Source organism: Ahaetulla prasina, chromosome 3, assembly GCF_028640845.1.
Source record: "Ahaetulla prasina isolate Xishuangbanna chromosome 3, ASM2864084v1, whole genome shotgun sequence".
Lineage (NCBI taxonomy): Eukaryota > Metazoa > Chordata > Lepidosauria > Squamata > Colubridae > Ahaetulla > Ahaetulla prasina.
Window position 1 is genome coordinate 186,903,942 of NC_080541.1, and position 24,985 is coordinate 186,928,926.

The 24,985-nt window shown below is 36.9% G+C and overlaps 1 protein-coding gene across 1 annotated transcript in view; it reads left to right on the forward strand.

Moving 5' to 3' along the window:
• SYCP1 (synaptonemal complex protein 1) overlaps positions 1 to 24,985 on the forward strand; it is an 83,842-nt gene that overhangs the window by 1,221 nt on the left and 57,636 nt on the right. The window contains exons 3-12 of the mRNA XM_058176686.1: positions 216 to 294; positions 2,438 to 2,598; positions 5,878 to 6,042; positions 7,712 to 7,813; positions 8,301 to 8,368; positions 9,931 to 10,004; positions 10,891 to 10,949; positions 11,783 to 11,852; positions 20,642 to 20,715; positions 22,580 to 22,688. Of these exons, the coding sequence (XP_058032669.1) occupies positions 216 to 294; positions 2,438 to 2,598; positions 5,878 to 6,042; positions 7,712 to 7,813; positions 8,301 to 8,368; positions 9,931 to 10,004; positions 10,891 to 10,949; positions 11,783 to 11,852; positions 20,642 to 20,715; positions 22,580 to 22,688 (961 nt within the window). The remainder of the gene's footprint in view (positions 1 to 215; positions 295 to 2,437; positions 2,599 to 5,877; positions 6,043 to 7,711; positions 7,814 to 8,300; positions 8,369 to 9,930; positions 10,005 to 10,890; positions 10,950 to 11,782; positions 11,853 to 20,641; positions 20,716 to 22,579; positions 22,689 to 24,985) is intronic.

Sequence of the window (24,985 nt, forward strand, 5' to 3'; positions counted from 1 at the left end):
AACTTAAATACACTTAATATTAGATTGGAGCCAGATCTGTTATTTCATTTTCTAAGACTTTAATAGTTCTAAGCTTGTCCTGTGAATGAATAATTAGTTTTAACTGACTTTTTCATTATGAGTCATAATTTAATTTCATCTTTATACATTATCAAAGTGTTATATCTGTGAGTTAATATGTTATAATATATTACTATTTTCATAATTTTTTTCAGAATTTTAGTAATAGAACAGAAGACTATTATAACTCATCTTATAGGATGAAAAATGTTTCAAAACCTATAGAAGTCATTGGTACGTTAAAAGATGGATTGCTAGATTTAAAATTTTACTGTTTTATATATGTAATTCATAGCTTTTCTATTGCATTTCTATATTCTATATTTCATTTTATTTTTCATTTATGGTTTATGGTAACCAGATAAACGTGCCCAGAAGAAAATGTATACTATAGTATATAATGTATACTGTAGTACTGTATTATTCAGTATTTTACTACATTAATTCATTAAATACACTAGATATACATATATTGTCCTTTTATCATGATTCTGAGTGTTTACAAAGTTGATAAAATCCATAAAACAGAATATTAAAAAAAATCCACTATATCAAACCTGACAAATATATTTCATGATATGTTTTTTTTACTATGACAATGTTTATGTATACTGTTGTGACAAAATTAAATAAAAAAAATATTATTGACAAATAAAATTCCAAATAAAAATGGTATCCCTACATTACTACTAAAATTCACATTTTATCTTAAATAAGAAAGGCCAATAGCAAAGAGGCTAAAGAGGGAACAAGATATTCCAAAATTTGAGGAGTTCAACAGAGAAGATCTGTCTTCAGGTCCACATCCCCTAACATTTCGTCTTTGATAATTATAAAAGACAGACATAATCTATCTGGATAAGGAAGTTCCTAAGTAACCCAAGGCTGAGCCATGTAAGATTTTATATATTTAAAACCAGCATTTTGAATCGGATTTGATAAACTATTGACAATCAATACAATGATTGCACTAACTTGCAATAGTATTTCTTACATGTAAGTTTCTTAATTATAGTGTTTTATACCCACAATGATTTGCACATGATTCGTAATGTAAATATATGTAGTTAAGGATATGAGTCACTGTTTCCAGGATTTTCTGGCTCAGGTAACCTACACCTACATAGGAGCTGTAGTCGTGCAGTGGTTAGAATGCAATATAGCCAGGAGTTCAAGGTTGACTCAGTCTTTCATCCTTCTGAGGCCAGTAAATGAGGATCCAGATTGTTAGGAGCAGTATGCTGGTATTTGTAAACCGTTTAGAGAGTGCTGTAAAGCACTGTGGAGTGGTATATAATTCTAAGAGCTATTGCTATTGCTATTGCTATCAGGTGTATCCATCTAAATCGGGAAAATACTTTCTTGGCTGTTGCTTTCATTTGCTGTTCTAGCAGGAGGCATGCCCAGTGGAAACTCCAAAATCACAAATCTGGTGATGTCACACCATGGACCATTTAGAACAATAGACAGAACAAAATTGGCAGTCAAGATATTGTACAATGAATAATTTTGTTTTCCTAGGATTCATTCTATGCAGTCCCTCATAGCTTCTAGATACCTGACAGGATTTTCAGTCCATCTTGAGATGGAGATGTAAAGCTCATTATCATGCCCAGACTGATGGAGTCTCAATTCAAACCAGTGGCTTCATGTAAATGTTAGATAGTATAGGAAAGAGCTATGTGTTGTGACAATCATGGGCTCAGTTGCAATTCCCCCATGACTATCAGTTGGAACTATCAATTTAGGAAAGAACAGAATTACCTTAGAATGATATTCCTTGCACCATAAATATTTAGATGTTCTAGATGAATAGAATGCTGCTAAGAAGACTGAAAGTATGAGGAGGAGCATAATAGCTCCATTCAGATTTCAACAATGGCCATCTATCAGAATAAGCAGTACTGTTTTCAAGTCATGTTCAGATTCTACAGCTACAGGAATCCAGATAATCTCCTTTATCTAACATCCTCTATTCCAGTGGTCACCAACCAGTGGTCTGTGAGAAAATTTTGGTGGTCTGCAGAAAAAATATTTTAATTTTTAATTTTTAATATTGACTAAATACTATTTATCTTTTTTAAAAAATCGTATTAGTGGTCTGCAGGATTTAAAATTATGAATTTAGTGGTCCCTGATGTTCAAAAGGTTGTTGACCCCTGCTCTATTCCACTACTTTCTCTAAAGCTTATCACAAAAAGGAAGATTGGAATATGGACAGAAATTGTTTAATAGTGTTGAATCTTGGAATAGCTGCTTCAGAAAAGGGCTAGACCATTGCCTTGTTCAAGATTGGTGGCACTTTTCTGTTTGTCAAAGAGTACTCAAAAGAGTAAGATTCTACTAAAACACGATCTAGATAATCTACTTTATCTAGCATCCTCTATTCCACTATTTTCTCAAAGCTTTACCACAAAAAAGAAGATTGAGATATGGACAGAAATGCTCAAGAGTAAGATTGACCATGGATCCAGGCCAGAAATATTGGAGATTGATCCAAAGATCAAAACAATACCAGATAACATTGCAAATATTACTGTATTTACTTTACAAAACTCCAAGAGCTATTCTACTTTGAATTAATACTTGTGAAGAATTGTAGACCTGGCCTTGGTAATAAGGAAAAAAAATTAATAAATGGGGGTGGGGAGAGTTTCAGATGAGATTATATAGTCCTACGAAACTCAAAGTAACACCTCACCATTTTTGCTCAATATAAGATGAAATAAAAACTGAAAGGCTTTCAGGAATTTGTTATTTTATTCTATAATAATAAAGATCTTTTCTTGAATCCCTGCTGTATTTAGTTTTTGACTTTACCTGTGTTTCTTGTAAGGACTGACAATACCAACCAATCCAGTTTGAAATCAATTTATGGCACTATTCTCACTTGTGGCTAAATTGAAGTGAGGGAACTACCCACATACCCTCACAATTTAGAGCGTCTCTTCTGTCACCTCATTTAGATAGCCAATTCCAATATTCCCACTTTCTTCTTCAATGGATATCTTACCATAAAAGTCCTTACCACTCTTATTTTGAAGGTTTCAAAACATATCACCAACATCAGCCTTTGAATGATTTTTCATGCAGTTCCAGGTCCCATCCAGCACCACCAGTTTTTCAATGTAGAAGGAGGGATTTCTTATTTTTCCTAATTATGGATGTGATCAGTTATCCATCTAATACAGAATACACTAATACAGAATGGAGCAGATTATTCTAGCTTGAGAAAAGTATTTGGGAACAATGCACTCAGAAGTTACTCTTAAAATCGTTATCACAAAATTGGATTTAAAAGAGGTTATAGAAGCAGGCATGCTTTACTGGACAAGACTGAGGCTGATTTGAATATGGATTTAAAAATAACAGGTTACAAGAATGACATGAATAAAAATGTTACACTGGATATATGTACGCATGAATCTGCCAAATGATTTACTAATTAAAATTGATATACAAATAAAAAAAGAATAACTTAGATATCTTTCATTTTGGATTTACAAAAGTTTTGAAAGACTTTGAGGAGACAGAAAAATAGAATTCTGAGACACTGTTTAAATGAATTAAAAATAAAATTTTAAAAACAAGGAAAGGAAAATAAAGTTGGTTTATTTGATCAAGGTTAAAGTATATACTTTGTTGTTTCTGGTAAAATCTTAATGGATTTTTGTTGACCAGGACCAAATGACGAGATTTTAAATATTTATTTATAGATAAAAGATCAGATGGGGAAGAAGAAATCTGTATTTTTAGAGAAAGTGATAAAATACTGTGCTATAAGTAAAAGAATATAACAAGCTCATTTGATTAAGGTTAAAATAGTTGTGCTGTTATCTCAGGCAATTTTTTTTATTTGTAAAAAAATCTTAATGGGCTTTGTTAATTAGGATTAAATGAGGTTTTAAGAATTGTTTCAAGAAACGATAGAGATATGGGAGGAAGGGAGCTTTTGTTGTAGTATTGGGGTGATGTTAATGAAATTGTACTTGTCATGATAAAGGGGGAAGTTATTTTCTTATACACATTTTTTTTACTATACTTTATTTTCTCTTTCCACTTTTTATTCTTTGTATTTTTTTAGTTTGTATTTTTTATCTTTGTAACTGTAAACTTTAATAAAATTATTACAAAAAAGGAATATTCATACTGGATGGTCAAAATAAAATGTTTTATTTTACAGACCCTTCTCCACAGAAAGTAAAGCTTGTGCCTGACATAGAGCAAGAGGTCAGTTAATTATATAATATAAAAGTTGTATTAAAATTTGGATTGTATTAATTTGGGAGTTTGGTTATGTTGATTATTAATAATTGTTTGTGAGATAATAAAAGGGTAACTATTGTAGATCAGCAGGATATATTCCATGTCAAAATGAAAATAATATTCCTATCAAAATACAGAACCTTATTTACTCGTGTATAAAATAGCTCATCGGTGTATTTATTAATTATCTGGTAATGTATTAGCAAGATGCAATCTTGTACAGCTTTATCTGCACTTTTATGATCTTATTAAAGTGTTTTTCACTCAGTATGAAATAGTTCACACTTTGTGCAGCATTTATTGTTTAATATGGTTTAATATTGTTTAATATGTAATACATGGTTTAGATGTGTCAAGTTTATTAGATTCTTTATAACTTCAGGCATTTTCCTCTTTCTAGAGAAAAATAATGACCTTTTAATATTTGGCTAATTCTTACATGCAGATAATGTAGATATTACTGATTTTGTCCATTGTATAGCAATACTTTTGAAACTACATGAAAAGAAAAAAAACTTTTATTGAGGGAAAAGTATTGAAAAATATGGATGAGAACAAAGGCTGTATACCATTTATTTTGCTTCTCTGATCTAAATTTATACTTACTTTAATTATTTTTTTAAATTTTAAATAGTTATCCATGACAACATGTGACAGTTTCATGGATTATGAAATTTAGCCATCCTTAAAGAAAGCTGCTCATAGCATCAGGCTTGTTTTTTTGATAAAAACTTCAGACTTAGTTTAGACTGAAAATTAAACTGCTTTAGATCAGTGATAATTTTTTGATACAAACATGTAAGTAGAAGTATACATGTAAGTATCTCGCAACTCCTGAGATATTGGAACACTGCTATCAAGAAGGACTAGGGGAGACATGATAGCAGTGTTCCAATATCTCAGGGGTTGCCACAAAGAAAAGGGAGTTGGGCTGTTCTCCAAAGCATCTGAGGGTAGAACAAGAAGCAATGGGTGGAAACTGATCAAGGAAAGAAGCAACTTAGAACTAAGGAGAAATTTCCTGACAGTTAGAACAATTAATAATTGGAACGACTTGCCTGCAGAAGTTGTGAATGCTCCAGCACTGGAAATTTTTAAGAAAATGTTGGATAACCATCTGTCTGAGATGGTTATGGGCAGGGAGTTGGACTAGAAGGCCTCCAAGGTCCCTTCCAACTCTGTTGTTGTTGTTATTGTTGTTGTTGTTATTAGATTTCAGAAAATCACCTTTTTATACAGTTAAGGAATAAATACAATTTCCTGAAGGGTAGTATTAAGAAATAGTCACCTACAAGAAAAAAATAATTAGCTTTAGAAAATTACTGACATCTCATTTTTTTCATGTTAGTGCATTGTCCTTAATTATTTAAATAGTTTTGGATAACTTTTTCTGAGATGAGAAAACTATTTTATTAATAATATTGTAGTCCCTTCTTTTTATATTGCATATTTTGAGTATATCTAAGGCTAGGTTTAATGGCAAATATGAGTACTAAAATGAGATAACATGTACTTAACTAATGTTTATTACATTGAAACCTATTTTTGTAGAATATGGAGACAATGAATGAGCTTTATTCAAGGCTTTACAAAGAAGCAGAAAAGATCAAGAGATGGAAAGTCAGTGTACAATATGAATTAAAGGAAAAAGAGAAAAAAATGCAAGAAAATAGAAAGATTATTGAAGCATTGCGTAAAGCCATTCAGGAATTACAGGCAAGTGTTTATTGTATTTTGAAATGGACTTCAAAATAAAGTAATAAAGTAAAGTAATTTTTAAAAAAAACTTAACATTTAAGGTGTTATGCAATTTTAAGAAGAATTCTGTGAAAGTTTTATTATTTTTCCATTGTATGTTAGGGTAATTATAGACAATAATCTTTCTGTTTCCTAAGTCATTCAAAAGTTTAGAGATTTGTCAAAGCTGTTTTTACTGATTGCACATGTCAAGACAGTATGATCATGGATATGATCATGGATATGATCATGGATATTTCCTGACAGTTAGAACAATTAATAAGTGGAACGACTTGCCTTCAGAAGTTGTGAATGCTCCAACACTGGAAATTTTTAAGAAAATGTTGGATAACCATCTGACTGAGATGGTGTAGGGTTTCCTGCCTGGGCAGGGGGTTGGACTAGAAGGCCTCCAAGGTCCCTTCCAACTCTGATGTTATGTTATGTTATGTTATATATATTTTTGATTCTATAAAATTCATAGAAAAATGATTGTAAGACTCACCCTTCACTACCAAGAATGAACATAGAAAATTTTTAAATAATCCATTTGTTTGCAGGCCTTATCCTGCTATCTCAATTTCACACTAACATACATTCATTCTATTTTATTTATTTATTTATTTATTTTGTCACAACAATATATGTAACTATCATACAGAAAGGTTATATAGTATATAAAGGTATAGAAGAAAAGAAAAACAATAGGACAGGAATGGTAGGCACATTTGTGCGCTTATGCACGCCCCTTATGGTCCTCTTAGGAATGGGGTGAGGTCAATAGTAGAAAGTTTTTGGTTAAAGCTTTTAAGATTATGAGGATTATGATTCTCTCTCTCCCTCTCTCCCTCCCTCCCTCCCTTTTTAAAAAAAGTATTTCTAAGTTCACCATGGTGTTATGACTTCATTCTTGCTGGGTTAAAATCTATGCTATATTAAGATAGTTTTTAAGTCATGTTATCATGCCATTGCAGTGGGATCCTAGGAGCTGGTAAGTGACATGAATTGGCCACTCCTCATTCCTAATTATCTTTGCTTTTATTGTAATTGTAGCTTGAAATATAATTTCCTTGCTGATAAATAAGACAACAGTGATGCAAGAATTTGCAAATAATGATAAGATTATTGATACACAATAATACAAATGATTATATGATGAGTATATAGTTATGACATCATAAAATTATTTAGAGTGTTCATTACACTTCATTCTTGGACTTTCCAATCATTTTTATACAATCTGGAAAAACTTTTAGAGTAGAAGTTTTGTTGAAAAGAAATGTGAATATTTTTTATTATATTCACCCAGAATATTTGCTAAAATAGCATTAAATTAAGAATCAGAATAACTTGTAGAAGTCAATCATAAGATAATAATTTTCAGGTACTGATTAACCCCAAAAAGAAATAATGGGATGAGTATCCATGAATGCATTTAATATTAAATACTAGAACTGTATTTAAAACAAGATTAGTACTGGATTCTAAGATCTGAGTTCTGCCAGCTATGTATTGCTGGTTCTTCCCCAAAAGAATACCTTACAGGGGTTTTTTTTTTGTTTCTTCCTATGGGGGTTATATACATCCAGGTTTTCTACTGATTGGAGAGTGCTGTTTGTATATCTCAAAGTAATTTCTGTTTTTAAAGGGTACTTCTAGTGCTGACAACCATAGCTATTCACTGCCAGTATTCTCTTTCACTACTGTAACAACACTTATGGATTTGGAATATTTGGAAACTGGAGTAAAAGTAATAACAGTCTGCCGTTTCTATTTACAGCCTGATTGACAAGTCACAGGCATAGCTCAGAAGCAAAGTTGAGGCAGTAGGAATGTTCCATTGCTCCTTGGAACCTCTTCCTGATGCCTGTGCAATAGAGCTGTATTCAGAAGTAGTCCAAGTGATAGTTACTTATTGGCATGAAACAGCACCAAGCCAGCAACTGTTACTAAGGCAACTTGTAAGCTGTCTAAAGTCTTTGCACTCTGCACATATAACAAAATCTGGACTACCACTCATTAAGGAGAGTAATTGGTGGTAGTTTTGGATGTTATGTTGGAAGAAAAAATAAAGATTTTCTTCAGAGCAGCACAAATTGTACTAGCATACTTTTCTGTCAACCCCAGGACTGTAAAAATATACATTAACACAGTCATGAAGAAAAGTCCATGTTTTTATATTTGGAGTCACAATTTACTCAGACTAAAACATACCATTTGCATCTTTATGAATTTAGTTTGAAAATGAAAAGTTAAGCCTAAAACTTGAAGATGAAATACATGAAAACAATGAACTTCTAAAAGAGTAAGTAATATTAGTAAAATATTATTAAAATAAATTATGGAACTTAAATTGTTGATTATAGCAAGCGGCAATACCCTTCTGACATTGGCTGATTACAACAAAGCTAAGTAATATATTCATAGTACAGATAATCCTTGACTTAAAACCACAATTAGAACTGGAATTTTTGTCCTAAATCATTGTGGTTGTAAGTTGAATCTGATCCAATTTTAGTACTATTTTTATGATGATCATTAAGTGAATTACTGCGGTAAAGGAACATTATAGTCATAAGTGCGAACTCATTCAAATGTCGCAAATCATGATCACAATACTACAGGACATTGCAATGGATTATAAATGCGAGCCAGTTGCCAAGAGTCAAAGTTGCAATCAATTAACCTGGGGATGGTGCAATAGTCATAAGTGCAAGGACTATCATAAGTGTGAGGACTATACATTTTTCAAATGATTAGGAAATCCTAGAGCTGTGGGATAGTTGAAATGGTGAGAAAAAATCCTCACGAAAGGATACCATTGTTAAATTGTTATCAAGGAAAGAGATGGATGTATCCAGATGGTATCAGAAATCAAGCCAAAGTCAACCTTGCAGCAATTATTGACATATATTTTGGTGATTTTATTCATTCATCCATCCATTCATTCGTTCGTTCATTCAAGCTTGTATGCTGCCATCTTGCCAAAGACAACCCATTGTTTTGAAATGATAAATCTTCAACTTGACCAACATCTACCTCACCTATCTCAGCCAGGTTTTTTAATATAAATAATTCATTATTCCTGGAGCAAACCAATTAAACATTTTCTCTACTTTCATCAAATTATGACACCAAATCCATAGTTTGGTAGCATATCCACAGGTAACATATTTTTTGATGCATCCCAGTAATGTTTTCATCTTAGCATAGCCCATGAGTGAGGTAATCTTTAGCTGATTTTAACTATTGTAATGATAAAGTAGATTACCGGGGATAGCTGGAAGCTACACCTTATCACCCTTTATTATACTTGTATCACCTTCAATTGGATAGAAGTGAGAAAACTTGCAGTGATTGTGAAAAGAGGCAATAGAGCAGAGGTGTGAAACTCACATTGTCATGGCATCATGTGACATATCGGGACTTTTTCCCACTTCACTAAACTGAGCATGGGCATGGTCAGTGCATGATGCATCTGGCCCATGGGCCAGGAATTTGACAGCAATAGAGGGTTGGCTACAATTTGGTAAAGACAATAGCAAATTTAATATCAATAGTGTTTTCTCCTGGCTCAGGGATGGGTGAAGAGCATGTGCATTTCTTCTCAGCCATGGAGAAAGGTTGTATGACAGTTACATTATGAATAACAAAGCATTTTGTTAAAACAATCAAGTAAGCTCTTAAAAATTTGTGCCCAGCAACACAAATCTTTCCCTCCCCTTTGTTAGGCAATAGGTCTTTTACTTTAATTAGAATCATGTGAGGATACTACAGAATTTTTAAATTGCTCTGTAAAGAAATTTCTTTGTAAAGCAAGGAACTATAATAGCACCTAATGTTGTTAGTGTTATCTTTTCTCTTCAGGAATAATGCTACAAGACATTTGTGCAACTTACTCAAAGAAAAATGTATGCAATCAGTGGAGAAATGCAACAAATGTAAATATTCTTATCAGCATTTATCTTTTCCACACTATAAATCGCAACAAAAATACTTATATGTGAATAAAATATTAAATTAATTAATTAATTTTCTAAATAAAAAAATATGAGGTGGTTCTTCACAAAATGTTTTATTACATATACTATAAGGTCATCCTTATGTTCAGAACTACTACTTGGCTGGTCAGTTCCTCAAGAACTATCATGCCTAAATAGGAGTTTACTTATAAAATAAAAAATGTGTTTTAAATTAAAATTGCTTACTTGGTTCAGCATTGGATGGATGGATGGATGGATGGATGGATGGATGGATAGATGGATAGATTATGTGCCTTTAAGTCAATGTTAGTTCTGAGTTCTCACATAGGTAGATTTTCTCCAAGAGGATCTGTTCCCAATCCCAATCTCATAAATCCGCCAGTGTGGTTGAGTGTACCCATATTGCTGCTAGTGGTCTTTCTTGTCTTTTCTTCCACTTTTCCCAGCATTATAGAATTTTCGAGAGATTAAGTCTTCATATAATGTGTCTTAAGTATGGTAACTTGAACTGGGTCATTTGTGTCTCAAGGGAGAACTCTGGTTGATTTGTTTGAAGAATCATTTGTTTGTTTACATGGCTAACCATGATAATAATTCTCCAACATTCAATTCAAAAATGTAAAGAACATAGGTGGGAAAGCATTTTATAAAATAAAATTTATATAATTGATAGAACAATCAGAAAAACTTGCTTTATTATGACAGATTATAAACTCTTCTGTCCTAAACACCTACTATTTAATCCTAATTTAATTCTAATTTGAATTATGTATTGTTATTACTGATATCTTTTATTTGACACTCTAACATTTTTTACTCTACCATATCATTAATTTTTTTAAAGATGAATGTGAACGAGAAGAAACTAGACAAATGTATGTGGATCTTAACAATAACATTGAGGTAATACACTGAAAATACTTAAAATAGACCTGTAGTTTAGTAATGCCCCTATAGCTGGATCCTGAGGCCATTAGATGATCTTTTAGCTAGGGATGGAAGAAATGGTACCTCAAAAAGCAGAAAGTGATTGTGGTGATGCATCAATACCTAAATTGCTGTGACCTTTCTCCCTTATTTGTTTTTTTAATTATAATTACAAAAAATTCAGTGAAAATATAGTTGACTGTATTGACCAGTGAGCTGTGGTAGCATTGTGGTTAGAAGGCAGTATTACAGGCTAATTCTCCTGACTGCCAAGAGTTCGATTTTCACTGGCTCAAGATTGACTCAGCCTTCCATCCTTCTGAAGTCACTAAAACAGATTGTTGGGAACAATATGTTGACTCTGTAAACCACTTAGAGAGGGCTGTAAAGCACTATGAAGCGGTATATAAATCTAAGTGCTATTGCTTTATTTGACTGTTTATTTCATTATTCTGTTTTAATGTTTTGGAAAGAGTTTATTGATTTATTTCCTTTATATCCTACCTAACCACCTGGTCTGATTCTGGATGAGCATGGAATTCTCATTATTGATCGTATCTATCATTACTACCATACCACACTAATTCCTAATAAATAGTATGCCATCGTATTATATATAATAACTTCATTATTGCTTGAACAAATGGAATCTAAAAAAAGTAATAATTTTAAAAAATGAAGAAAAAGATGGACAGTGATTAGTCCTGAAGATAAAGTATTGCAGGCAAATATCAATGATTGAATATAATATTAATATCATGAGACATTCTGGAACATTTATTTTTACCCAACTTTATATACATTTTTAGAGAATGATAAAGGCTTTTGAAGAACTTCGTGTAGAAGCAGAGAACATCAGACTGGAAAAGTATTACAAAAGTAAGAATATTGTATCTGGCATATGTGTGATGCATAATAAACTACCAAACTAAAATAGTCACTAAGATTTGGAGAATTATATAATCTTATTTCTTGTTTTCTTATTTGATCCTGTATGAATGCTACATAAGTCATCTTGAACAATTAAAAGAGACTTGCAAAATATAATTTTAGTTGAGATTTTGAAATTACTTGTATCCTGTTTGTTATGTTCTCTTTATTATAAATACTTATGAAGCATATAGTAGACTTATTTTGTTGAGACATTAATTGACATTCAAAATGTGGAACATATTGCAAAATTTATATGTGGAATTTATCAGAGATTTCTGTTGGATTGAGTTCCTTGAGACAAGGAATGTAATCTAAGTACAAACTAGTGAAGTAGCTCTTTATAACTTTAATAGAAAGAGATATAGGTAGATCTTGACAACAATCACAATTGGGACCAGAATCTTGAGCAAAGCATTATGCAAAATGCCCATATGACCATTTCATTCAACAACTACAATCCAGTTTCTCCCAGTTACGATTGTTAAGCAGTCATCCAGATTTTTTATTTATTTATTTTTGTCACAACAGTATACACAAACAAATGTCATAGATAAAACAGCATATCTTGAAGAATATATATATATGTTTTCTGAGGTTTTCACGGGTGTTTGTATATAGGTCTTTGGTTGTTCGGGTTTTCTCCCGTGTAAAATTGGAAGTGTCTTGGCGACGTTTCGACGAAGTCTCATTCGTCATCTTCAGGCTTCAGCTTCGTGCTTCTGGGAGCAATGTGTGATCGCAGCTGTTTCTTCCTTTTAACTGCTAGTGGGGGTTTGAACTGATTGGGTGGGAGCTTGGCTGTGCTCTGATTGGATGGGGTTTTTTCTGTGCTCTGATTGGCTGGGGGTGTGTCCTGTGTTGGTGGGGGCTTGGTTGTGCTCAGTCTAATCTGTGCTGCAGGGGGATTTGAGCTGGTGAGCTGCACTGCTGCTGTTTGGCTTCGTGGTCGTGCTACATCTTCGTAGTGAGTGTCAGTCTGCTGCATGTATGGATTGGAGGGGTTTGAAGTGGCTAATGTTGCAGCTGCGGTCTGGCTTCTGGTCCTTGGTCGTGCTTCCTGATCAGTGTGGGTTTGGGTGTGCTTTCTGGGTGGATGTGTGGTGGTGACATCCTGTGTGGACCTCGTGAGTGTGGGTCTGGTGTCATTCCTCGTGTTAGGGACACGTTTGTCAATAAGGGCAGGTTTCCAAATGGCTGGTAGGCGGAGGTATCATCTCGTTTGTTCATGCTGTGTGGGCGTTTTCTATCTCGATGGCTTCTCTGATTATTCTGTTGTTAAAGTGTTCAGTTTTGGCGATAGTTCTGGTCTTTTAAAGTCAATATCGTGTCCTGTGACTTTAAAGTGTTGGACCAGGGAAGAAGTTGGTTCCTCTTTTGAATGAGTTCTTGTGTTCTTCAATGCGTGCACTTATTCTTCTGTTGGTTTGTCCAATGTATGTGGTGGGCAGGCGGTGCATGGGATTTCATATACCCTTGATTTTCTAACTCAATTTTGTCTTTGGGGTTTCTTAGGATGGTGGATATTTTTGGTTTGTGCAGAATGCTGTCTTGATGTTATGTTTGTGGAGGATCTTGCTGATTCTGTCTGTGGTGCCTTTATATATGGGAGGAGGGCTGTGCCATTTTCTTGCTCTCTGTCTTGGGTTTTAGTGGGGGTTCTTTTGTATTAGTTTGGTAATCTTATTTCTCTGGAATCCATTGGATGTTAGTACGTTTGTGAGAGTGTGTAGTTCGGTTTTTAGGTGTTGTTCGTCAGCTAAGCATTTTGTTCTAGAGATGAGTGTCTTGGCTACGGAGTTGATCTGTGCTGGGTGGTGGTGTGAGAGTGCATGCAGATAGCGGTTTGTGTGTGTTTTCTTCTGGTAGATGGTGTGTCCTAGGGAGCCATTGGGTTTCTTGTAGACTAAGACATCTAGGAAGGAAGTTGGTTGTTAACTTCTGTTTCCATGGTGAACTGTATTTTGGGGTGTAGGCTATTGAGGTGTGTGAGGAAGTTTTCAAGTTTTTCTTTCCCGTGTGGCCAGATTATGAAGGTGTCGCTACGTATCTGAGCCAGAGTTTGGGGTTTCAGGATCAGATTTTTCTAGTGCTTGAGTTTCAATGTGTTCCATGTAGAGGTTGGCAATGACAGGTGTGAGGGGTGATCCCATGGGTGCGCCTTCTATTTGTTTGTATTTTGTCCGTTATAGATGAAGTATGTGATGGATAGGCAGTGGTTGGTCAGATCTAGTATGTGCTTGGGGGTTATATTTGTTTTGGATAGCTGTCAAGGCTTCTTTGATTGGCACTTGGGTGAAGAGGATATGACATCAAAGCTCACGAGTAGGTCGCTGGGCTGTAAGTTTTGTTTCTTTATGATCTCTATGAACTGGAATGAGTTTTTACGTGAAGCGATGGATTCTGCATAGGGCTGTAGTTGTTTGGCGAGAAATTTGGCTAGGTTTTGTAGAGGTGAGCCTATGGAGCTGACTATGGGTCTGAGTGGGGTTCCTTCTTTGTGTATCTTGGGGAGGCCGTAGAGCTTAGGGCATCTGGATGATTTCTCTCTGGGAATGATTCTTTGTTGGATTTCTTCGCTGATGGGGGAGGCTTTTATTTTGGATCTAGTGGTTTTTTCTAGGTAGGTGGTGGGGTCTGTTTTTAGGGGCTTGTATGCAGGGAAACCCAATGGCTCCCTAGGACACACCATCTACCAGAAGAAAACACACACAAACCGCTATCTGCATGCACTCTCACACCACCACCCAGCACAGATCAACTCCGTAGCCAAGACACTCATCTCTAGAACAAAATGCTTAGCTGACGAACAACACCTAAAACCGAACTACACACTCACAAACGTACTAACATCCAATGGATTCCAGAGAAATAAGATTACCAAACTAATCCAAAAAGAACCCCCCACTAAAACCCAAGACAGAGAGCAAGAAAATGGCACAGCCCTCCTCCCATATATAAAAGGCACCACAGACAGAATCAGCAAGATCCTCCACAAACATAACATCAAGACAGCATTCTGCACAAACCAAAAAATATCCACCATCCTAAGAAACCCCAAAGACAAAATTGAGTTAGAAAATCAAGGAGTATATGAAATCATGCACCGCCTGCCCCACCACATACATTGGACAAACCAACAGAAGAATAAGTGCACGATTGAAGAACACAAGAACTCATTCAAAAAGAGGAACTAACTTCTTCCTGGTCCAACACTTTAAAGTCACAGGACACGATATTGACTTTAAAAGACCAGAACTATCGCCAAAACTGAACACTTTAACAACAGAATAATCAGAGAAGCCATCGAGATAGAAAACGCCCACACAGCATGAACAAACGAGATGATACCTCCGCCTACCAGCCATTTGGAAACCTGCCTTATTGACAAACGTGTCCCTAACACGAGGAATGACACCAGACCCACACTCACGAGGTCCACACAGGATGTCACCACCACACATCCACCCAGAAAGCACACCCAAACCCACACTGATCAGGAAGCACGACCAAGGACCAGGAGCCAGACCGCAGCTGCAACATAAGCCACTTCAAACCCTCCAATCCATACATGCAGCAGACTGACACCCACTCCGAGGATGTAGCACGACCACGAACCCAAACAGCAGCAGTGCAGCTCACCAGCTCAAATGCCCCTGCAGCACAGATTAGACTGAGCACAACCAAGCCCCCACCAACACAGGACACACCCCCAGCCAATCAGAGCACAGAAAACCCCATCCAATCAGAGCACAGCCAAGCTCCCACCCAATCAGTTCAAACCCCACTAGCAGTTAAAAGGAAGAAACAGCTGCGATCACACATTGCTCCCAGAAGCACGGTTGAAGCCTGAAGATGACGAATGAGACTTCGAAACGTCGCCAAGACACTTCCAATTTTACACGGAGAAAACCCAACAACCAAAGACCTATATACAAACACCCGTGAAAACCTCAGAAAACAAATATTGCACCTCACGGGAGGAAATCCACCATCTGACCAGGACCTATGAAAAACTAGAAGTCCAAAGAGCTTCCATTTTATGTGACCTCGCATTCCTACGAAACTGCCGCGATGAAAATTTAATCCCCAAATGCTTCCAATTGAAATTCCACTCCAACTCTGCAGCCACCAAACGCATCCTAAAAAGAACAGAATTGGCCTTAATCAGAAATGAACTTCACACAAAAGATTCCTCCTAGATCAAATCAACAAAGATCTCCTCACACTTCACCTCAAACTCAGCAACAAGATGCACCCGCACTTTGGGACAAATCCAAACAACTTGCCGTCTGGAGAGTCAAACACAGACCACCCTCAAGACAGACACGCACACCAACAAACTCAAGACTACAAGAACGCCAGAAACAAACCCTCCACCCTCACAGCAACACATGAAACAAACAGTGCATAACATCTCAGATTGGATCCTCACCAAAGCTGAAACCGATGTCCTTTCCAAAGGATTCAACTTTGCAGTCACTCCCAAATACATCCCCACTGAGACCATTATATGGGGAGTTGAAACCAGCCTGACCAAAATCAACCCCGATGACGCTAACAAAATCAGACTCGCAATCACCAACATCCTCTGCAGCAGCAAGCCACCCAAAAGCAACTTACCCAAAGAGGAACAGACAGCACTACTTAACCTGAAAAAAGATACCAGCATAATAATCCTACCAGCAGACAAGGGCAACGCCACGGTGGTTATGAACACATCTGACTACCAAACCAAATTAACCAACCTACTCCAAGACCCTGCATACAAGCCCCTAAAAACAGACCCCACCACCTACCTAGGAAACCACTAGATCCAAAATAAAAGCCTCCCCATCAGCGAAGAAATCCAACAAAGAATCATTCCCAGAGAGAAATCATCCAGATGCCCTAAGCTCTACGGCCTCCCCAAGATACACAAAGAAGGAACTCCACTCAGACCCATAGTCAGCTCCATAGGCTCACCTCTACAAAACCTAGCCAAATTTCTCGCCAAACAACTACAGCCCTATGCAGAATCCATCGCTTCACACGTAAAAAACTCATTCCAGTTCATAGAGATCATAAAGAAACAAAACTTACAGCCCAGCGACCTACTCGTGAGCTTTGATGTCATACTCCTCTTCACCCAAGTGCCAATCAAAGAAGCCTTGACAGCTATCCAAAACAAATATAACCCCCCCAAGCACATACTAGATCTGACCAACCACTGCCTATCCAACACATACTTCATCTATAACGGACAAAAATACAAACAAATAGAAGGCGCACCCATGGGATCACCCCTCTCACCTGTCATTGCCAACCTCTACATGGAACACTTTGAAACCCAAGCACTAGAAAAATCTGATCACAAACCCAAACTCTGGCTCAGATATGTAGACGACACCTTCATAATCTGGCCACACGGGAAAGAAAAACTTGAAAACTTCCTCACACACCTCAATAGCCTACACCCCAAAATACAGTTCACCATGGAAACAGAAGTTAACAACCAACTTCCCTTCCTAGATGTCTTAGTCTACAAGAAACCCAATGGCTCCCTAGGACACACCATCTACCAGAAGAAAACACACACAAACCGCTATCTGCATGCACTCTCACACCACCACCCAGCACAGATCAACTCCGTAGCCAAGACACTCATCTCTAGAACAAAATGCTTAGCTGACGAACAACACCTAAAAACCGAACTACACACTCTCACAAACGTACTAACATCCAATGGATTCCAGAGAAATAAGATTACCAAACTAATCCAAAAGAACCCCCCACTAAAACCCAAGACAGAGAGCAAGAAAATGGCACAGCCCTCCTCCCATATATAAAAGGCACCACAGACAGAATCAGCAAGATCCTCCACAAACATAACATCAAGACAGCATTCTGCACAAACCAAAAAATATCCACCATCCTAAGAAACCCCAAAGACAAAATTGAGTTAGAAAATCAAGGAGTATATGAAATCCCATGCACCGCCTGCCCCACCACATACATTGGACAAACCAACAGAAGAATAAGTGCTAGCATTGAAGAACACAAGAACTCATTCAAAAAAGAGGAACCAACTTCTTCCCTGGTCCAACACTTTAAAGTCACAGGACACGATATTGACTTTAAAAAGACCAGAACTATCGCCAAAACTGAACACTTTAACAACAGAATAATCAGAGAAGCCATCGAGATAGAAAAACGCCCACACAGCATGAACAAGCGAGATGATACCTCCGCCTACCAGCCATTTGAAACCTGCCCTTATTGACAAACGTGTCCCTAACACGAGGAATGACACCAGACCCACACTCACGAGGTCCACACAGGATGTCACCACCACACATCCACCCAGAAAGCACACCCAAACCCACACTGATCAGGAAGCACGACCAAGGACCAGAAGCCAGACCGCAGCTGCAACATTAGCCACTTCAAACCCCTCCAATCCATACATGCAGCAGACTGACACCCACTACGAAGATGTAGCACCACCACGACGCCAAACAGCAGCAGTGCAGCTCACCAGCTCAAATCCCCCTGCAGCACAGATTAGACTGAGCACAACCAAGCCCCCACCAACACAGGACACACCCCAGCCAATCAGAGCACAGAAAACCCCATCCAATCAGAGCACAGCCAAGCTCCCACCCAATCAGTTCAAACCCCACTAGCAGTTAAAAGGAAGAAACAGCTGCGATCACATTGCTCCCAGAAGCTGAAGCCTGAAGATGACGAATGAGACTTCGTCGAACGTCGCCAAGACACTTCAATTTTACACGGAGAAACCCGAACAACCAAAGACCTATATATATATATATATATATATATAGGTCTTTGGTTGTTTCTCCCGTAAAATTGGAAGTGTCTTGGCGACGCTTCGACGAAGTCTCATTCGCCATCTTCAGGCTTCAGCCTGCTTTGGGAGCAATGTGATCGCAGCTGTTTCTTCCTTTAACTGCTAGTGGGGTTTGAACTTTCATATATATATATATATTTTTGTTTTCTGAGGTTTTCACGGTGTAAATTGGAAGTGTCTTGGCGCTGGATTTACGAGTCTCACCATCTTCAGGCTTGTGCTTCTGGGAGCAATCACACATTGCTCCCAGAAGCACCAAGCTGAAGCCTGAAGATGACTTAATGAGACTTTCAAACGCAATATATATATATATATATATATATATATATATATATATATATATAATTAAAATTATGCATCAACTATATTAATTGGATATAATGAAGGGCACAATAGGACAGGAACGGTAGGCACATTTGTGCTCTTATGCATGCCCCTTATAGTCCTCTCAGGAATGGGGTGAGGTCAATAGTAGACAGCTTTTGGTTGAAGATTTTGGGATTTTGAGTGGAGACTATGGAGTCAGGTAATGAGTTCCAAGCATTAACAACTCTCTTACAGAAGTCATATTTTCTGCAATCAAGTTTGAAGTGATTGACATTTAGCTTGAATCTATTTTTTGCTCTTGTAATATTGCAATTACAATATCTTGTAATCTTGTAAGATTGTTGAGATATTGTGTGAGGATGCCTCAGGGAGTGGAGCACGTCCTGGGAAGGCTCAGCACCACTGATGCATGGAAAACTGCTGCAGGCTGGGAGACTTTGTCTGGGGATAGACCCACTGGCATACTTGCCAGGAAGCCTGGGTCCTCTCCCCTCTCATCATGCCTTGGAGGTCTGCGCCATCTCCCTATAATTTCTCTGTCCTACCACACTTGGGACACCCTGGCCTCCTTCCCACTCCTTCATGCCTGGGTCTACTGAATCTTTTTGTCTTTTGCTGCAGCTCCTGAAAGAGCCTTTCCAGCCTTCAGAACAACTGCCTTCACTACAAAGATTATTGTTCGGAAAGATAGAAAGGGTGGAGTCACAGTGCCCCTGAAATCATAAGGGCATGTGCACTGCCAAGTGCATGAATTTTGATCATGTGACTGTAGGTGCTGCAATGACTGTAACTACAGGCAGAGGTTATAACTTTTCAGCATCATAAATTGAAAACAGTAATTGAATAAATGGTTGTAAGTCAAGGACTCCTGCATTACAAATAATACATGTGGGGGGGGGATAGGGTATATAGGAAAAGTCCACCTCCTAGTTATATCTTGGGCAGAGTATTAGAAAGCATTGGAATCTAGCCTAAACAAAATTAATGAAGCATGTTTTTTAACTTTAACCAAAAGGAAATTTATTTACAGGAAGTATACTGTCAAGATAGACAAAGTCAAGCACCTGCTCCTACCAGGAGCATCCAAGAGCTGTGTACTGTGTATGTATGAATAAAGCAGAAGGAAGTGAATTATATCTGATAAAGGCCATACACACACTTCCTGTTAAAGATGTTCTTATCATGTACTCATGTTGGCTTGTTTCTAAAATGGCTTAAGAAAATCCTGCCCAAAGTGAGACATTTTGGCAATAGCTTGCAAAAGATTTACGCAATAGGTTATCCTATCCAGCATAAGCATCCTGTCTTGTTCCTTGAGATGAATTTTTATCAGCTGTCATCTTTAAATAGTATTGGTCTGCTACCACTCCAAGACCTGGTGATGTATTTTGGACCAGGTTACTTATTTGAGGTTGCAGTGAAATCAGTATGAGATATGATTAGCAAACAAAAATAGGTCTATTATTGTCTCAATTTAAATGAAGGACTTTACTGTAGAGATGAGGTATTTTACTTTCTTTACTAATTTAAATGTTAATGTAAATTATTGTTACTTTGAAAGTAAAAGAAGCAGCTGATAAAATAGAACAGCTTGAAAAAGAACACAAGAGAGAGATAAATTCCTTGGAAAAAGAGGTTTGTTTATGATTACTTATTTTTGTTAGATTAGTTGTAAGTAATGTATATAAATCAACATTTTAAATTATTTTTCTGAATAAATCTTTTAGGAGCATTTTGTTTTAATAAAAATAATATATAGTTGGAAGTCCTTAACAGAAAATTGGAGTTTTCTCCTAGAAGATGGTCACAATCAGAACATAGTAAAGAGATGAATTAATGCATTTGAAAAAAGAGAGAAAGAAAAGGTGGTGTTAAATTATTGAAATCTCCATTCTACATTGGATGGAAGACTAGCAGAATTTAAAATATATGTTTTGTTAAAAATCATGGATTTCCAAGATCCATTTTTATCATCAACTTCAACTCCCCTGCTTGGTTCATGAATCCAAATTGAAGCATCTCTGATAGATACTTGTGTATTCTTTTCTGGAAAATGAATGAAGTGGAGTCAACCACTTGTGTCACAATAACTAGTTCAAAATGGAAGTAGATACCAGAATAGGGAAGGTGTAGCAAAATTTTGTGCATAACTCTAAATTATAGTGAGCAATATCTACAACCTTTTAGATCACATTAAATCCAGGAATAGTATGTTGAACCATTGTATGCATGTATGTACATATATGCATGTGTGCCAAAAAACAAACCGTACCAACTTGGAATGGAAAAATACATGACTCTTCTGTTTAGAAAGCAGAGATAAAAAAACTTTTCCACCCCAGTTTTTATTTGAAATGTCATTACTATGAGAGGTACGAAACCAGCTAGGTAGTGAAATTAAATTCCTTATTTCGCACGCACACACAGATACTATATCACAATCCCACTTAAAATTTTTATTTTCTTAAAGCTGTAATTGACAGGAAGAGAGTTATGTACTTGCATTAAAATTGATAGTGGATGCTAAAATATCTCCTGACTAAAACCACTGGTTTCCCACTTAATTAGTATGAATAGCTGAAACTGAAGTTTTATTTCCCTCTGTCCTCCTCTTGTGTCACAGTCTCCACTGCATTCAGATCAATAGGGAGATTGTGAACTCCCTAGAATAAAAATCGCTGCTTTATTTAAAAAGTCTGGGTTAGTGAACTTTTCCTTACTGTTAAATGTGGAGGAGGGATGCGGTGGCTCAGTGGGTAAGACCCTGAGTTTGTTGATTGAAAGGTGGGCAGTTCAGTGGTTTGAATCCCTAGTGCCGTATAAAGGGTTGAGCTCCCATTACTTGTCCCAGCTTCTGCCAACCTAGCAGTTCGAAAGCATGTAAAAAATGCAAGTAGAAAAATAGGGACCACCTTTGGTGGGAAGGTAACAGCGTTCCATGCGCCTTTGACGTTTAGTCATGCTAGTCATATGACCATGGAGATATCTTCAGACAGCGCTGGCTCTTTGGCTTTGAAACGAAGATGAGCAGAGTTGGGAACGACTAGCACATATGTGCAAGGGGAACCTTTACCTTTTAAATGTGGAGGGACTTAGCTGTATAAGTCATTAAGAGATCAACTGTGAGTTGTTTCATTCTTAGTGTATACTTTGACCTTCATATAACTTCAGAAAATTTATGTTCCATTTTAGTCTTATGGCTTGTGTCAGGTGCAAAGTATCAGTACCGTAGCTTAAGTTGCAGTTCAGAAGATTTATTTCTCAAATCTATACACAAGAATCTAGTCAACTAATGGTCAATTAATTAAATTTGGGGTGGGGGGACTTGGGGTTGAATTGCTTATGGCAAAGTAATGACTCCAGACTACACCTTTAATTCCACCTTCTGGCTTTGCTTCTTTTCCTATATCATGTCATATAAAAACTCTGTGTAACACAAGAATATGTAACTCAGATGGAATTTGAGCAAATATGACTTGTCAATGATTTATTTGATTAGATTTCTTTACTGAAAGAAGAAAATGGTAAAAAAGATAACAAAATAAAACAGACAGATAGTCAGTTACAGGAATCAAGATTGTTAATACTTGAATTTGAAGAAATAAGAAGTAAGTATTTTTATTGCTATTCTAGTTATCCTCTTTTTGTTTCTCTCTATGTGTATGTGTGCGTGTATGTGTATGTGTGTGTTCAATTGATTTAACTCCTCCATTCCTCTTTGTTCCGTTTCTTTTTCATTCTGCTGCTTCCTCCTTCACCTCATTTCTCAGCCAATGTATAATCATGTTTTCTCCAAGCACTGTGATATCTTGGCAAACACATTTTCATAGTATTGCACCATTTCCCCTGTATTAGAACCTAAGAAAAATTCCATGGATGAAAATCCTAAAGGGGAAAAGAGCTCAAAAGCATGGGAAACTGAAAAATATCATCATAAAAGCCCAGTCCAACACAATACCACTGAAAAAGAAAAACAAGAAATCCAAGAAGAAACCAGCATGGTTACACAAAGATCTCGAAGAATCTAAAAGACAAAAAGGAAAAGTAAAAAATGGAAAGAGGGACACATAATTAAGGCAGAGTATCTTGACAGACTTGAACAATAGGCCCTATCCAACAAAATGAAATTTAATTTGGAGAAAAGTGAGGTTTTACACAGGCAGGAAAAACCAAAGGTACAAGAACAATTTGGCTAAACTTGGTTCAAAAACAGTAACTGAGAGGGAGCTTGGAGCCCTAGTCGATGATCACTTAAATATGAGCCAGCTGTCAAGGTTCCAGAAAAACCTCTTCCAGGCCTGACACCAGCAGTATGTGGCAGCAGCCACAAAACCTAATACAATCCTTGGTTGTATAAACAGGCATAGAATCAAAATCATGTGAAGTATTAGTACCACTTTATAAAGCCTTAGTAAGGCCACACCTGGAATACTACAGTTTTGGTCACATTACAAAAAGATGTTGAGACTGGAAAAAGTGCAAACGAGGCCCGGAGACAAACTTATGAAGAACGGTTGCAGGATTTGGATAGTCTAGAAAAAGAAGAACTAGGGAAGGGACATGATACCAGTATTCTAGCATTTGAGAGGTTGCGACAATGAGGAGGGAGTCAACTTATTTTCCAAAGCACCAGAGGGTAGGACAAGAAACGATGGAAACTAATCAAGGAAAGAAGGAACTTGAAATTAAGGAGATACTTCCTAACGGTGAGAACAATTAACCAGTGGAACAGTTTGCCTTCAAAAGTTGTAGGTGCTTAGAGGTTTTTACTAGAGGTTTTTAAGAAGAGACTGGACAGTCAGTTGTCTGAAATTGTATAGGGTCTCTTGCTTAAGTAGGGGGTTGGATTAGGCCTCCAAGGTCCTTTCCAGCTCTGTTCTGATTGATTGTTTATCTCTGAACCGCTTAATGCATTTTAGTAAAAGCAGTTTCCTTGTACTGCAAATCCAGCAATCTATAATGATACCAGAAATCTTAGTAATGATAGCAGTTTTGGAACAGTATAAGTACTGTATTTTTCAGAGTATAAGACACTTTTTTTCCTCCTAAAAGAGGCTGAAAATTTGGATGTGTCTTATACTCTGAATGTAACCCCGCCCACCTGCCAGCCCCCACCCTTCGGCCTCCGTGTGTCTTCCTGGCTGCAGAGATTGCCACCAACAATGGCTTATGTTTTTGGGCTCCACGCGTTGTGTTTTTAGCCTCCAAACACTCTGTTTGAGAGCCCTTCAAGGCTGCGGGGATCGCCAAAGCACATTGCCGCCGATTGCTGCCCGAAAATGTGACGTGTTTGGAGCCCAAAATGGCTACCCAGAACAGCTGCTGCCTTCTCTTACCCCTTCCTCACTTTGCCTGCTTTAGTCACTGGAGCTCCCACCAACAATCAGCTGTGTTTTTGAAGCTGATTTTCAACCCCAACGCAGTGCTTGCGAGTGAAGTGTTCTGCGCTTTGCCTGCTTTTCTAATTGCTGCTCCCTCTGATGATCAGCTGTGCTTTAGAAGCTGTTTTTTAGCCCCAACCAGCTATAACCTCAAAACCAGCGAGCGAACTAATGTGCTGAAGCTGACCAGGCTAAGGACGCTAGCCAGAGGAATACCTGGTAGGCAGAATTTCCTCCCAAAAACTAAGGTGCGTCTTATACTCTGAAAAATATGGTATCTTTTCAGTTTTTTAAGCTCAGATGAGGAAGACTCAGGAATAAAACAATGTTTATTTTAAACCTACTTTTCTGTAGAGCTACATATGTACTTCCCAAAGTTCAAAAAGAAATTCTTGAATTCATTAGATTCCCGCAATTAATAACTATTGTATAGATGAGAAGACACTTTGTATCTTTTTTCTTCTTTCATGCCCTCCTCCTCCTCATTCTCTATTAGTTTGTATTTGTGTGTGTGTATAATTAAT